Below are 16,805 nucleotides of genomic sequence, written 5' to 3'. Positions count from 1 at the left end.
CTCTCAAACAAATGAATAAAGTAAGGCTCCTCACCTGTATCGGGCAGTGCAAAGGCGGACCTGGCCTGTGTAGCGAGGCTTGGACCTGGGTGATGGGCTTGGTTCATCCTCCATCTGTAGCTTGACAACAAATCAAAAAGAAAGTCACCAGTAACTTCCCCTCGACATACTTCCTTGACACCAACTGCACAGTAAATTCTGTAGAGCAAATTTGACTCTTTAGAATAGAGTAGAATCAAATAGACTCGATTTTAGAGTAGTATTTACACTTGTAAGAGAGTAAAATAAAGAATTTTGGAAAAAAATAAAAGTCACTCAAGGGTTTAGGAACAAACTCATGACCTTTAGTTTGGGAGGCTGCCACACTACCACCAGAGATATTCTCCTCTTACTGTTTGCTTATCTCCAAAAGGTGACCAAAAACATCAGTTTCTTGAAGATTCCAGCTGACACGAGCGCTATACTAACAAGCGGAAAGTCATGAGTTCATTCCTCAACCCATAAGTGACTTTTTTTTTTTAATTCTTTATTTTACTCTGTTCCAAGTGTAAATATTACTCTAAAACTGAGTCTATTTGGCCCCAATCTAAATAGAGTAAAATATACTCTACAGAATTTACTGTGTGTGCGTAACAAGGCCTGATCCCAAATTCTGAAGACTCACCGCTGATGGGGTCAGCCGCTGAGTGCAGCTGGCGCGTTCCGTTTTCACGGTGCGAGACTTGACAGACGGCCAATGTGGGCTTTCCCTGTCTCCAGTCCGCTGTGGGCACTGCAAGAACTGGGAGATCAGTGGTGGTGCGTTTGGCACGTTCTCATTGCCTGGGAGAAATTGATTTCCATCACAATTAAAGAGCAACTGTCATTCCTCCCGCAAGCCATTTGCGTCTCATTGCACGCCTATTGATCTCCTGTTAAAGTGAGCGAGCAGGCAAACACCCTTCACGGCCGAGGCCGGTTCGGCCCCATCAACAAGCGCGTGCAGCGCATTTGTCCTTAAATACCGTCAATGTCCTCCGGGTTAAACACATGAAAAATGCAGGCAACACAAATTGTAGTGTAAGAATTCAGACGGATGAATGGCTGGAGGAAATTTGAGCTGGTAGAAGGCACTGTATCACTGAGCGCTTGTGGTCTGAGTGTGACTAATGGGATGCATTTACACGAGCGAGTATAACCGCAGCGGGGACCAAACTACGGCTGGGCCATTTGCGACCCACTGTCCGTATTTCAGTGGCCCGAAAATTACGTAAATATGTAGTCAATGACAGCTATTACTACAATGGTAACTAGATTAACACGTTGAATTAATTTAGTGACCAAATTTCTACCTTAAAGCAGTCAAATCATCTTTCCACCATTTAAATGAATGGAAATACTATTAATTCGTTCCATGTTCCCCATTAAAAAAAAAACCTTTTTGGTATTTTTTTAAAATTAGATAGAATGTAAATAATTAAACAGTTTATGCCTCATAATTAATTAATTGAGGTTCCCTCTAGCTTATGCAACTTGGCCATCGGGGGCAGTGTAATGCACAAACGAAAGAGTTTCACAACCAATTGTCAATGACTCAGGAAGCTACAGTAAAAGTAACCATTTTTAACAGAGGATAAAGAATATATACCTGTAATATTGTTCTATTGTCTGCCGAGATGTGATGTAGCACTGTTTTTTTTCCCTTTTTTGTTGTTGTTGCTTAAAGGGTTATAACACTGCTACATACTGCATAATGCTAATTATTAGCCATTTTATGGCACTGTCAATTATAGTATGTGTCAGTACTAAACTAACAGTCATGTGCTTATTTTAAATATACATTTACTTGTCTTTGTTTTATATTTACTTTAAAAATAAACTTCACCGGACATTAAACAGCTTGACGCCTCTCTTTTCTGATGAGGTAAGGGAAAACTTGTACTTTGGATATGACAGCAGTGCTGGAAGTTTTTTGACATACAAATATAAATATTAAACAAATGTAGGGTTTGGCTTTATCTACACCAATGGGCTGGATTTAATACTGTAAATAAATTAAATGTGTAGAACAGGGGTGTCCAAACTACGGCCCAGGGGCCATTTGCGGCCCGCCGTCCATTTTTCAGTGGTCCGCGGCATATGCTAAAAATGGCATTTGACTCAGTTCAAATAAAATAAACAAAACAAAAATGTTTGGAGATGGTCAAAGTAAGAAGGGAGGGTATCGAAAAACAGGTGCTATAAAGGTTATTTTAGTTAACTAAAACTAATGAAAAAACTAAAATAAAATTAAAAAAAACAACAATATTGTTACCGAAATAAAATAAAAACAAAATGTTTTTTAAAAACTAAAAACTAACTGAAACTACATTTTATGCTTATAAAACTAACTAAAACTAACTATAATAATTGTAGCAAACATGTCCTTCGTTTTAGTCTTTGGTAATTAATATAACGCGTGAGCCTTTGGGGATGATTTTAAAAGTGATTTTTAGTAGATTTATTTTGATATAAACCGGAATAATGACGTTTGAAAGTATGTCACACAGAAGTGACGTCATCTAGCAGCAGCCAATAGAAAAGCACCTTCACCTGATTTTTAAATATTTCGCTCTAGTAATACACATTTAACATTCATTTCCTGAAACTAACAAACTAAACTAAAACTAAGCATTTTTTTAAGAAGTAAACTAATAAAAACTAACAGAACCGCCCTGAAAACTAATCAAAACTAACTAAAATGAAAAATTCCAAAACTATAATAACCGTACTGCCATATTACAAATAAATTGGTTTATATACTGTAGCATTTTTCTAAATATGCAAAAGCACAAATAAATTACTTGTACAATTTTTAGAACTAAACAATTTCTCTTCATATTATGTGGCCCTTGCGTCCTTCTGAGTTTCTCTATATGGCCCTCAAATGAAAAAGTTTGGACACCCCTGGTGTAGAATGTCAAAATGGCTCTTCACTTTTTCTTTGAATAAAAATTTGAACACCATTGATATATCATAACAATATAAAATGGGATTTTTCAATATTTCAAAGCCTTTTACACGAGGTCAGCTAGCAGAAGATCGACACTGCTGATCTGCTGGCACTGCAGGTTCCGTTATGTGTTTTTAGAATATTAATGTGTTCAAACACATTCAGGTCATACATCAAGTTTGTGATCAGTTAGGGAAGATATTGATCTGGCGCATCATGCGTATTTGCATTGACAGCATGCATCTGTAGAGGGAGATGATTGATGGTCAAGTCAAGTGGGCATTAAATCACTCGCTTTATTTTGTTCATCAACCCTCTGATCTAGGCAATGTGCTAAGAACGCAAATGGACATTGCGGGGGTTGAAAACACTGATAGTCATTGTACAACATATTGTTTATACGTGATAAACTAAAAATAACCCAAATGGTGAATTTAATACATTATACTGACAAAAACCTGGCCATTATACAGATGGGAATTGAACATACAGTGATGCGAAGGCCTAAAGGCTCACAATCACTGTTCCAAATTATTCCAAGGGTAAAATCTTTGCCACAGTGCTGACAGTATAAAATTGGTCAAAGATGAAAATAATACAAAGATACAAAGATGAAAAATTCTGATTAAGATGTGTGTCCCAAGACTTTTGTCAACATAGTGGCAGCAGATGAGCCACTGAATTTTAATATGAGTGTTGTTTAATGTAGACTGGCTGTGGTTTCCATGTAATGAAAAATTACTTGCCAAATCTACAATCAGTTTGGTACCGACGCTATAGTGTAAAACAAGGTGGATAACTAGAAACCAATCTGAATATCACAATAACAAAGGCATAATGCTGTATTCTGAGAAAAAAAAAATATTTTTTTACTCATTATTAAAGTATGGCATGTGGATAAAGAGTGAATAAAATTACTAAAAATAAATAAATAAATAACCAAAATTGCCAGAAACAGGCTTTAATATTATCAGAATAAAGCGTTAATCTAAAGTGCTTTATAAAAAAATATAATAATAATAATAATAATAATAATAATAATAGTTATTATTATTATTATTATTATTATTATTATTATCATCATCATCATTATTATTATTATTATTTAACAGGAACATTTCCAATATTAGAAAAATATAATCAGAAATGTACAAGTAAAAAGTTGCAATTATACAGGATTAAAGGCCTAATAGCAAACAAAAATAGTTTATTTTTTTATCTCATGTCATTTCACTTTTCATCTCTTTAACTATCTGAGATTGGACCTACCTGCTTCTGGCTGGCTTTCAAATCCGACAACGATTTTTGGGAGCTGCTCCTCTTCCGAGAGGAGATTGGATAATTTGGAGGGGGCTTTATTCAGGAGGATCTCCACAGGGTGGGATTGTAAACGGAAACTCAGCAGCTCTTTCGACAGCTGATGGAAATGTTCACTCTGTGACCCGCATGTCTGCTCCAGGTCACAAATCTGGACCTTTGACAGACAAAAGATAAGAGGGTGGCGTTAAAAGGGCAAGGTTAAGCACGTATGCATATGTTTGACATGATTATGCACACAATTGACACATTTGAGCCTTCTAAATAGAAAGATTACTGATCTGCCAATGCCAATCCAACAGAAAAGCAATTAGAGACATTTCCCTTAAGAGTTGAGAGCAGCATTTTGATTTAAATCCCACCGCAGTCTAATCAGTGTACGTGGATGCGTGAAGTCGTCTGCCCCACTGCTTACATACTGGATAACGCAACTTATATAACAGCAAGCCCCGCTAAGAGGTAACTGGATCATACTACCTATAGACTGAAATAATTCAGAGGTACTGTCAGGATAGTGCGATTCTAAATTGTAAATTGTAAATCTAAATTCTAAATTGGGATGGGCGAGTACCAATCAGGTAACGTATCGGGGAGATACCCGACCTTATTTCAAGGTAGAGGGAATCGCAATAACGGATGAAACGGCCCTTTTACGATCAGGAACTAAGGGCATGCGCGTCTATTATTTATTTATTTATTTATTTATATTAAAATGTACTTTTATTTTGTGTTTTATACAAATAAGTATTATATCATGGAAAAAATTTCATAGAAAATTGCCATTAATTTCATGCAATTTTAAATAGGTCATTCTTTAAAATTGTCATTGTTTTTTTGTAATTTTTCCCAAAATGACTAATGGTATCAATACTTCCTATCAACGGTGAAAACTCAAGAGTTGCATACTCGTATTTTTAGGACTAACGGTCTGCAAAAAGTGATATGGAACAACCCTAATTTTAACGCATGGTTTAGTTTCCATCAATGGATCATTTTTGATATGTTGAAAACTCATACACATAACTTGAAGGAGGTGCTAAAACTAATTGCAGACGGAAAAAAATACCTGAAACATTCTTCCCTGATTGTTCTGTTAAGAAAAAAAGAGGGGAGGGCAGAAACAAAGTAAAGAAAGAAAATGGATTCAAAGAAAATGAGCATGCAGAAAATGAACAGAAATGAATGAAGTTGTAGAGAAATAAATGTAGGCTAAAATGAAAGCAAAACATATACATTTGAAATGTGGGATCACAACACGGGTACTTTATTTCCATGGGCATGTACGTACTCGACTGCAGATGGGGGAGGCTTCTATTAGCGGGAATTATAATGCTTGTCAAACAAACATTGTCAATCACATCCCAGAACATCAATTATAACGATGCACAACATGCACGACTGCACATTTGAAGTCAGCTGTGTGACTGACTATTTTGCTTTTTGTTAATGTTACTGTACCTCTAACAGTTGTACGGCTTTTTCATGGTCACGGTCAGCTTGAAGCCGGGCCTGGAAGAAGAAGACACACACTGACATGTGACACAATAATCAAGATCCGTGGGCTCCAAGAGGACGACGCACACCTGACATGCTGTCAACACTGTACACTCAACAAGCCTCACCACAAAGACAAGCTTGTCTTGTACTACTTTAATGAACTGTCACAGATTTGTTGCCAGGCACAGTGGCAACCAGTAGACTAAATCTATGTAGGATATAACGGATTTAAAGGGAAAGTCAACCCAAAAAAATAATTATTGACAATAATATGTTCTATGCAGCCCCGCTAGCCTAACTGCGTTAGTGGAATAAAAGTTAAGCAGCAAAAAACAGCAGTTTTTATCTATATCAGAAGGCGGCCATTTTGCCACTTGCCGTCAAGCGAAAATGACATCACAGTTGCTCCGGTCTCAGGTAACGACCAATCACAGCTCAGTGTCAGAAAACAGGTAAGCTGTGATTGGTCGTTGCCTAAGCCCTGAGCAACTGTGATGTCATCTTCAGTCGACAGCAAGTGGCAAAATGGCCGCCCCCTGAGATGGATATCAATGGCTGGATTTTGCTGCTTACCTCATATTCCACAAATGTAATATTAATCAGAATGTCATGTTCAGATTCGTGAGGTCACATATAATGTTATTGTCAAGAAATGTTTAACGTTGACTTCCCCTTTAAACTATGACAAAATGCTTGGACGCGCATTTTCTCACTTGGCTTGGGATCAGTTTAAATTTGTTGCTCCATTTTTAACAGTTAGCGCCGCACAAAAGTCACGCAAAACTTCACTGGATTTGGCGCTTCGTATTCACCATCTATTGTCACTTGTTGTCAGGCAAGAATAACAATGTGGTGAAGGTTTAATATCTGTTATGGTGTAGGTTTCATCTATGTAGTCAGAGTGCATTATTTCCCACTTTGGTTACCCATTTGGCAATAACTTAGTGAGTCACAACACATCAACAGAACATAATTAACTTAAGTAACTGCACCCTATGATTATACATGCCGTAGGTGGATAAACTGTTCACAGAAGCAGAGTCATGTGATATAACATTTTTAATCCACTTGAACACCTCCAAATTAAAGTATTTTTATCTGTCTGAGGCTTTTTTTTTTTTTTTACAAGCAATAGTGAATACTGTGTAGCTAACTAATAAATGTTCATTTTACAGCATTAGCATTAGGAGGATTCAGTTCATTGAGGACATCATGTTAAAAGAAATCAGACAAGCTTCTAAAAAAATAAATAAATTAGTGTGTAGGCTGCAGGGAAAGAGAGCTTGAAAAGAATATATATTTAACAACAAAAAGGACATTTTTAGCAACTGAAGAAGCAAGCGTGATGCCTGTATTTTCCATCCAGGATCAACAGTGACTCAGCACAATCATCACAGTTCCAACTACAACAGCACTTAATGTAGTGGAGATCAACACCAAGATAATTAAATTGTAATGAAACATAACGCCCTGGTGGATGAACATTTTAACACAATCAAATCTATAGCAGCAGTATGATTCCACTATAATTCAAGGTGTACATTTTCCATACCTTTTGCAATTGATGGATCTCCTTCTGCTTGGCCTGCTCATGCTCTGTCTGCGGCCGCTGCTTCACCTCGACAGTCTCGTGCATATGCTGTCGAGACACACACAGAACTAAACTGCGATGGACTCGCACTGAAAATGTGGTAATTTTGTACCACCAGAAATGTTGGGTAAATTGACCCCAGTTAGCAGGTTAGTCCAATTTTTGACACAGCGTTTTTTAAGGCTGCATACCAAATAAACTATTTATTGTTTATTTTAGGCAAATTGTGAAGAAAAAAATAGTATGATAAAATACACAATTAAACTGTGAGAGGAGATCTTGTACATGTATAAATACACGTGGAATTTTGAAAAGATTTAAATGAGTTCCCAACAAAGGAATAATACAAGGACAATCAATGATTTAGGTTTGAATGCTCTGTTTCATTTCAATCACTTCCAAATTCAGTCATGCAAATCAGATGGATCAGATGCTCATATCTCACCTTTTTCGAGCTAGCAGACACTGAACAGAATTGGGCCACTTACTAGTCATGACATAAAGTGTTTCTTTCTACTTTTTCTAAAAAAAATAAATAAAAAAATAAAAGCAACAGTAGCTGTATTGTTCATTTTCTTCCACTCTTGCTCTCTGTCCAAAAGCCTTTTTTGCCCTGAGAGTGGCTTGGAGGTGCCCTAAACTGGCAGCAGCCGCTTTGCATAATCACAGAGACGTTCTAAGCTACAGATCGCTGGGTCTGCTGAGGGCCTGTCTACAAAGCCTAAGAGAAAACTTGTATTTTATTTTATTTTATTTTAACCCCTGCATGATCTCCTCTTACTGTATGTCCGGTATAGTACAACAGAAGCAGGTGCTTGCTTCATCGATTCACAGTCTTGAGACAGATGCTATGATGTCGTCTGTGTGATTGAAAGCAGCAGCTTTCCTGTCACTGACGTTTGCGAGCAGGACGGGATGTAACACAAACGAAGAGCAAAGTAAATCACATTTGGCCTAATGTGGGAAAATTGTGTTTAAAAGGTCTTTCTGTTTCAGGAAATGGAACAACATGATTATTGGACTGCCAGGAAGGGCAACACAGCTGTGACAATGAAGGACTGTTCAAGGCAAGAAGAATTAGCATGAGTGTCCAAAATGTCCATGGCACTTAACTGCATTGCCGTTTCTTAATAGATTTGAACCCAATCGAGAGCAAACTGTCAGGCTCATTTAGGACAAAAGAGCCGTTATTTGGCAAAATATTGGAGTTTTTCCACACATTTTGAAAAGAATTGTAAACCGCAGTTTTCTAAATGCTACATTTATCATTCATGAGTCATTTTAGAAAAAATGGTGCTGTTTCCTTTGTTCGCCCATCCTCATCGTCCAAAGCAGTTTCCTCTAGTCACTTTGTCTTTAAATCAATACACAATGAGAAAGTGACAAAGCCTTTTTTTTCCGCACCCTAAAATGGAGCAAGCGTGTTTTTGTTTTGTTAGTTTTTTCCTCGGATGGACACATTGCTCTCTATAATATCCTGGTAACAGACAATCAATATGTGTAGCATGAAGGCAAGAGTTTGTAATGAAGCCGGTCCTCATGGCATGGTGAAGAAGTGCCTTGCTAATTACAGGCTGGCCAGAACAGCCTGGAGAAACAGGCTTGCCATTAAAACCAGTGTCAACTCATGGCCTGATTTACATAATTATAATCCAGTGTGGTGGGTTAGACCAATGTTGGAAATTTTGTCAATGAACATGCCCAATGGCTCTGCAGGACGGCAAACCGAACCACCAAAATCGTGTTAGACGAGCTGCGTCAGTATTTAGACGTGGTCTGAGCATAAATTAGAGAAGTGTCACCTTTAGAACCTGTTCCAGGTTCTCGACTTTGCCTTGAAGTTGGCTGTGTTGCTCTTGGGCCGCGTCTCTCTCCTGGCTCACCACGGCAAGCGTCTCTTTCAGCTGATAGAAGTCGGACTGTACCTACATGTACAATATCGATGTTAATTTAATCGTGAGAATGGTGATATCTACGAATTAGCGTTGTCAAAATTAGCCGATTAATCGACTATTTCAATAATCCAGTCATTGTTTGGAGCCATTTTTTAATTTCAAATTGTCCAAATCCTGTGATTCCCGCATATCAACAGTAATTCGTGACTAATTTCTGCAGTCCTTCCTGAAAGAAGACTGACCATCTTCTGTGTTTAATCCAAATAAGACATTTGCAAACATCTGTTTTTACTTTGGTAAAAATGACCGACCTTATAACATAGTACAACAACAACAACATCACGAAATAAAGACCAATCGTTGGTTCATAAACTGTAATCAAGGGCAAAAAAAATACATTTTAATGCAAAATTAAAATGAATCAAATTTGTCAATAAATTGATTGAATAATCAATAGATTAATTGATTCAAGAAAATATTTGATAATGACAGCACCTGTACAATTTTCCTTCATAGGTTGCTGTTTACATTGAAAATTTTATCATTCTAGAGTAAGTGTACTATTGTAAAGAACTGAATAATAGGTTACTATAGAAATTAATAATGAAACCAATTTTCAATAAGTAGAGGAGACTAATGGCATCAATAATGGTATCACTTTACAGTATGAGCACCCTGATAAAGGGTTTATAATAATAATAATTATTATTATTCTTACTACATTACAATTTCCCAGTTGACTTTCATTTACTGCATATAAGATACATACATACATATATATATATATATATATATATATATATATATATATATATATATATATATATATATATATATATACATATATATACACACACAAGTAGTAGTATGCAAGTAGGACTATAGCATTTCCTTTTAATCTAATGACATTTAACAGTGAACTAAGATAATTGATAACAATTAATAGCCATCATGAAACCAATTTGAGTACCCTTAATGAAATGATACTGAAATAATGAACTTGAAATCATTTTAATTAGCTCTTTTCTGTTCCTAGTTGTATAATTCACCTCTCTTGTGTTTTATTGATGAAATGAGAACTAGCATGTGACTAATACATTGTCTGTCGCCGCCGCAGATCCACTTGTTCCAATTATTAAGGGAGGCAGCTTTAACTTTTGACTGCGGGGTTGATTGGGGGTTCACAGTCGGAGCAGGAATTCATCAGCACATTTCCATTTAGCCTTGATGAGAGCGCGCTGCTGATGTGAGCATTAAGTCTGCCTCCCTTCATCACTCAGGCGCCTTAAGCCACGAAGTTTTCTATAAACGCGGACTCGTAGGATCCGTCCCGACGCCATGTGCCAGTCATCTCATTAATTAAACAAGTGCATGAGCCCACAAAAGATAACGCAGTGTACTTGAATTGCACAAAACTTGCAGGGAGAATTTGCTCATTGACTCTTCAAAGTTATCTCATAATAATTATGGACAATTCTTTAAATGGGCATAATGAAACAGCTGTAATTGTTTGAGCTGTTTAACTAATTGGACATGCACATGCAACCCACACAATTATTCAATACCAATTTGTAGACCTTACCAATATATAGTAGGGAAGTCATAAAAAGCAACTTTATATACGGGTGTAAAAATTAGTGCATTCATTTTGAGTAAATTTAAAGTTCCTTTAACGCCCCTAATTTTTAATCAGTAATACATTTAATAATAATGCATATATTTGTGGAGACTGGGGTCAAGTTGTATATTACAAATTTAAAAATGTGCAGAATTTCACAAGTTACTTCATGTTAAAGATTAGCTCTTAATATGAAAAGAAAAATGCACTGAGCTGTCAACGTATTACAAATGCATTTATGCCATCTTGTGGCAGAAAAATGACCTCAACACAAATCAATACATTTTAACAGTACATTGTTTTAATTTCAACTCAATTTTATGAATGATTATGAAATTGCTGTATCAATGACTAAAAGATACAGCCATATTTCTATTAGTTTAACGTTTTTCCACTTTATGTTAACAAGCGTATGAAAACATAACGGAAAAAATTGTATTGTACATTTTATTGAACATTTAGAACAGATATAAAATTTACGATTAATCCTAAGTAATATATATATATATATATATATATATATATATATATATATATATATATATATATATATATATATATATGAAATGTAATTTTTAGTGCAATTAATCACAATTAACCGCATTTTTCTACTTCTACCATTTTCTCCAAAGCTTGTAATAAATATTTAGTTGAGTAAAATCTTGTAATTAATGCAAACTCAAATAGAGAAAGTATATTTCGTTTCTTTGATACTTGAATGATGCGGTTTCTATTCTGTAAAATGAAACAAACTTACTCAACTTTACAGACATGTTTCTTATATTCTTCTCATCTAACTACTTCTCAAATCTTATGTGAGATACTGTTTACATCTGTTGGTGCTGGTGTTTCCATTAGCAACAGACTTCAAATAGGCTCAGCAACTACAACTGTTACTACATTAGCAGCATGTTGCACTTGTGGTTAGCACATTCGCCTCATAGCTCTGAGATTCTGGTTTTGAATTTGAGATTTTTGTGTGGAGTTTGCATGTTCTTCCCATGCTTTCATCAAACGAACAGAGTAATGGCAACTGTGGAAGACTGTGATGCAAAGCTTCCATTTCCTACTAATATAGTTGTCTTTTTTTTTTTTTTTTGGAATAAAATGAGCTTTTGTGTAATTGCTATGCTAAATATGCCAATTATTTGTTTGTTTTTTTTGCCAAGGGTCAGAGGGATTTTCCGCACTCTCCAGTCATGCAATCTGTCAGTTTGGCAGGATGTTGGCCCAGCTTTCTTTTCATGTGTGCGTGACCACCTGGTTTGTGCACAGATGGAACCTTTTTGCGGAACAAACATGCAAGCCCTTGGATGGATGTCAAGTGCGACAACTTTGTGAAGCACACCGGGGGTAGCATCACAGACCATCACAGGTGGTCACCGTCTCGTCGCCATATAGATGAACACAAATAATCAGTCATCACCTGGTCATATTTGGATGCCTTCAGGTGACGGCCAATCAGCTCGAGGTTGAGACGATTTTTCTCCTGCAAAGCAGCGTGGAGCTTTGCTCTCTATGGAAGAAAGAAGAGGGGGAGGAAAAAAGTGTGCTGTCAGCATTGAACATCCAACGACATACTGCAAGTTCTTCATAATGACGAGTCGAGGAAATCACGCACGCTCGCCGCGTTGCGCGACTGTCTTCAAATGTATTATGTAAGCGGCAGATGAGACTCAGGTTCCTTCTGCAGGCGAGCGCGCCTAAGCTTTTCGTTCAAATGAGGCCTTGACGACAAAACCCATAACTGTTATGGAAAGACGGAGCGAAGGCGAGGGGGAAACGAAAAGTGAGGGATGGTGGGTGAAGAGATTTGGTCGCTTGGATGTTTTGAAGAGAAATTGGAAAAGTTGGAAAGGATTATAAAACAAGAAGAGCTCAGGAAATAAATGACATACTGAGGAAGGAGTATTAGGACAAAAAAAATGCAAAGTCAGGAGGGAAAAAAAAGTCGGAAAGTGACATGAATAAAGTCGGAATGTGAGATATTATATTTTTAAAAAGTATTATGACTATTTTTTTCTCATAATAATGGATTTTATTCTCTTAATATTAACATAATTTGAAATATTTAAGTGTATTATCATGTGCACAATAATAATTTTAAAAAAAAAGGAAATTCTTACTTGCATGCTTTGCTTCATTAGAATAGAAAAGAAAAAATATGAGAAAAAAATCATCCTATTAAATTAGAAATGTATTCTCAAGATCAGGGACAGATAAAAGTACGAGTACACAACACTTGAGTAGTCATCGATACCAAGTACAGATACCACTGTTACTTTTGATATATCCGTAAAAATAATGACAGATGATTTAAGATAAGACCTATATATCCTAATATAGCATTTTCCTTAAAATTGCATGAAAATAATGGCAATTTTCTATTGTATTTTCTATTTTAAATTTTTAATTTTGATCATAAAATGGCCACAAGAGGGCAGGCAATAATGGCATCTGCAGCTGTCTCCATTACTGGTATCGGCTCAATACCGTCCATCCCTACTCATAATATTATCATCATTATTATTATTTTTAACATTATTGTTTTATACTTCAAATATAAGGTAATTTGAAAGTAGAAATTAGTATTTTGATATTTGATTGTCTACATTATGAAACATTTTAATAGCAAAATAAAAAATAAAAAATAAAAAATAAATCATTGCACTATTACAGTCACAAGGCTGATTTCTATAGTGAGTTAATAGGAGCGAAAAGTTCAAATTTGCAAACGTTACATTAAAAAGATAAAATAAAAAATATCCGATACTACGAAATTTTTCTCATAATATCAAGCGTTTTATCTCGTAATTTTGACTTTATTGTTCTAAATTAATTTTCCTCTTCAGTTATGACTTCTTACTTGTACTGTCAAAATATGATAATTTTATTGTATATTGATTATTTAAGTTCAAATAAAATTCAAGTTTGTCTCATCATTTCTTTAACATTACTTTATTGTACTTTATTATTTTTTTCTTCATATTATTTGTATTCTATTTTTATATTCTTGAGAGTTTATTTTGCAAACTTACTTCTGGTAAATTACTTCTGTTCTGGTCAAAAATGCTTTCACAATATTGTAATTTTAATGTCATTATTATACTGGTGTGACTTCATATTTGGAACTGTACAGTATTATTATCAACATTTATTTATTTATTTATTTGGCGGCACGGTGGCTGACTGGTTAGCACGTCGCCTCCCAGTTCTGAGGACTCAGGTTCGAGTCCAGGCTTCGGCCATTCCTGGGTGGAGTTTGCATGTTCTCCCCGTGCCTGCGTGGGTCTTCTCCGGGTACTCCGGTCTCCTCCCACATTCCAAAGACATGCATGGCAGATTAATTGGGCGCTCCGAATTGTCCCTAGGTGTGCGTGTGAGTGTGGATGGTTGTTGAGTGTGGATGGTTGTTCGTCTCTGTGTGCCCTGCGATTGGCTGGCAACTAGTCCAGGGTGTCCCCCGCCTACTGCCCAGAGCCAGCTGAGATAGGCGCCAGCACCCCCCGCGACCCTTGTGAGGAATAAGCGGTCAAGAAAATGGATGGATGGGTGGATTTATTTATTTGCGTGGCCTGAATGCTGTTTTGTACAAACCATAACACAAAATGTGTGCAGGCAGGCGATACTAGAGATGAAGTCGTGTATGACAGGAAAGAGACGAGTTCCTTTCTGTCTGCACTCTGCACTGCTAACATTCATAGCCACAAGTTGTCATGCCGCCGGTGCTGCAGGTACTCAAGCATTACATAATTACGCCAGACTCAAACTAGGGCAATGCTCTCCTCCTGTCACAGCTCGGAGCACCGCAGAGTGATTTCAATGTGACTGTCCGGTCATGTCCCGGCGCGGTAATACGACTTCATGCAGGTTAGAGAGGCTACAAAAACAACCACTCACCATGCAATAGGAAACATAGTCCTAGGCTAACACGATGGTTCCTGACAATAATTAAAATGATGAATAATGCATTCGTTTCCAGAATTAGCTTTGCGAAACACAGGGACAACAGGGGAGATAGACGAAAGAGTGAAGAATAAAGATAAGTGTGGCACAAGGTGCTTCATAAACTGTATCCTCTAAATATGAAACTTCATGGACGTATCTCAGCTTGTGTACGCACAAACAAAACAATAATCAATATCAACACCAGCCTTCTATGAAAATAAATGAGATGTCGGAATGGCCAAAGTGAGCCTCATCCATCTCTCAGCGTGTCGGGCAGAGAGACAACCAAAAAGCGGACAAGGACAGCAAGACATGGCGACATGCTGAGGCGACTTCACTTCTCTCATTGTGCAACGCCGCCTGCACAAAATCTCTGCCGAGGAAAAGTAAAACGCGCCGAAACCACACCTCACTCTAAACGGCCAATTTTGCTCTTGTTGATTTAACCGCTAATTAGGTGATCTGTGCTAATGTCCCAGCACGTATGGGGAAACTTGTTGTAGTCAGATGGGATGTAAAGATAATAACAAAGAAGAAAGGAAGGAAGGCTTCTTTTTTATAGGCCTCGGGAATAGCGTATGTCTGTCCTCTCTTTCCCATTTCCAGTGAATCACACATTCACAGCTCGGCTTAACACCCCAGAACATCTTGTAAACACATCACTGTGCTGCAAAGCTGAAGGACATACACTGGACAAATTGCCAGTTGAAGCTATAATTTAAACACAGACGCACAAATAAACAGAATGATGTGGTTTGCATTTATTAAATAGCTGATAATGGTACCTTGCACTTAGTTATTAATTTAGTTTGACAAGGGTTCTTATTCTTGCTTCCTCTATTGGCCTGTTACCTCGAGAACAACACACATTTTGTCAACCCACGCCGAGTATCATTTTCTTGCTAAACAAATTCATTTGGCCTGTGGCCTGAAATCTGTTCACAGTAGCTAGCATCTCAGCAGGTGTGTGAAGTTCACTCAGGATACATTTGGCTTCATTTAGGTTTATGTCATACTTGGAGACAAGAGTCCCCCGACCAATTGTGGCTCAGATTTAAAAAAATAAAAAATTAAAAAATTAAAAAATTAGAAAAAATAAAAACATCATTGAGTCAGTCATCATTATAAAATAAATAAATACATAAATGGGCTGACATTGACATCGCAATGTGGTAGAATTTCAAATCTCAAAGGGTAAAATTTATAGCGAAAATAAATAAAAAAATAAATGAATACATAAATAGGCTGACATTGACATCGCAATGTGGTAGAATTTCAAATCTCAAAGGGTTAAATATGTAGCGAAAAATAAATAAACAAATAAATAAATAAATAAATAAATAAATACATAAATACATAAATAATTAAGAATGATTGTTTTAGCCATAAGTAAATTCAGTGCTTAAGAAGTGCAGTCCACATGTTTAATGTTGACATAATAATTTCATAAAATATAAATTAAAAGTTGAAGTGATAAAGCTACACATTTGTTTGCATTATTGTAATCCGATTCACATCTAATGACTTGTGTTTATGCCACACTTATCGTAGACAAGCGCACATGATGCCTTTGCCGTTAAAAACTGGCATGTTTTCATTTTTGTGCCGGGACAAGTCTACTATGTTTGGGAATTTGTCAGACTGGGTTGTCGGTGAGCTGAGGGTGTTTTCCACTAGACACCTCCGGCGCAGGAGTTAGTTGACAGAAATTAGGCTACACTTTAGACCTGCTAAAACCAGGTCTAAGTTGTGGCACAGGTGGTGTAAGACGCTTTTGGTGGATATGATCAAAGCGCAGGCAGACAGAGTCTCAGTTCCACCTATTTTCGGAGTTGGGTCATGTGACGTTCACAAGCTGAGCCGTGACCACTGAGCAATTGTGATGACATTTTCCGTCAACAGCAAATGAGATGCTCCCACAAACGTAATATTAATCAGAATGCCATGTTTATAATAGTGGGGTCGCAT

At 36.7% G+C, this 16,805-nt stretch overlaps 1 protein-coding gene across 12 annotated transcripts in view; it reads right to left on the bottom strand.

The window, feature by feature from the left end:
* LOC144002254 (RIMS-binding protein 2-like) overlaps positions 1 to 16,805 on the bottom strand; it is a 62,536-nt gene that overhangs the window by 23,744 nt on the left and 21,987 nt on the right. For 8 of the 12 annotated variants that reach the window (XM_077497300.1, XM_077497305.1, XM_077497306.1 and 5 more), the window contains 8 exons: positions 12,316 to 12,405; positions 9,179 to 9,301; positions 7,338 to 7,424; positions 5,747 to 5,797; positions 5,355 to 5,378; positions 4,241 to 4,445; positions 665 to 822; positions 35 to 120 (listed from right to left, as the gene is read on the bottom strand). In XM_077497300.1, coding sequence (XP_077353426.1) covers positions 35 to 120; positions 665 to 822; positions 4,241 to 4,445; positions 5,355 to 5,378; positions 5,747 to 5,797; positions 7,338 to 7,424; positions 9,179 to 9,301; positions 12,316 to 12,405 — 824 coding nt within the window. The remainder of the gene's footprint in view (positions 1 to 34; positions 121 to 664; positions 823 to 4,240; positions 4,446 to 5,354; positions 5,379 to 5,746; positions 5,798 to 7,337; positions 7,425 to 9,178; positions 9,302 to 12,315; positions 12,406 to 16,805) is intronic. The other 4 variants (XM_077497302.1, XM_077497308.1, XM_077497301.1 and 1 more) reach the window with 3 other exon arrangements.

This window comes from Festucalex cinctus, chromosome 15 (genome assembly GCF_051991245.1).
Source record: "Festucalex cinctus isolate MCC-2025b chromosome 15, RoL_Fcin_1.0, whole genome shotgun sequence".
In the NCBI taxonomy this organism is placed as follows: Eukaryota; Metazoa; Chordata; class Actinopteri; order Syngnathiformes; family Syngnathidae; genus Festucalex; species Festucalex cinctus.
This window is presented reverse-complemented; position numbering and strand designations above follow the sequence as displayed.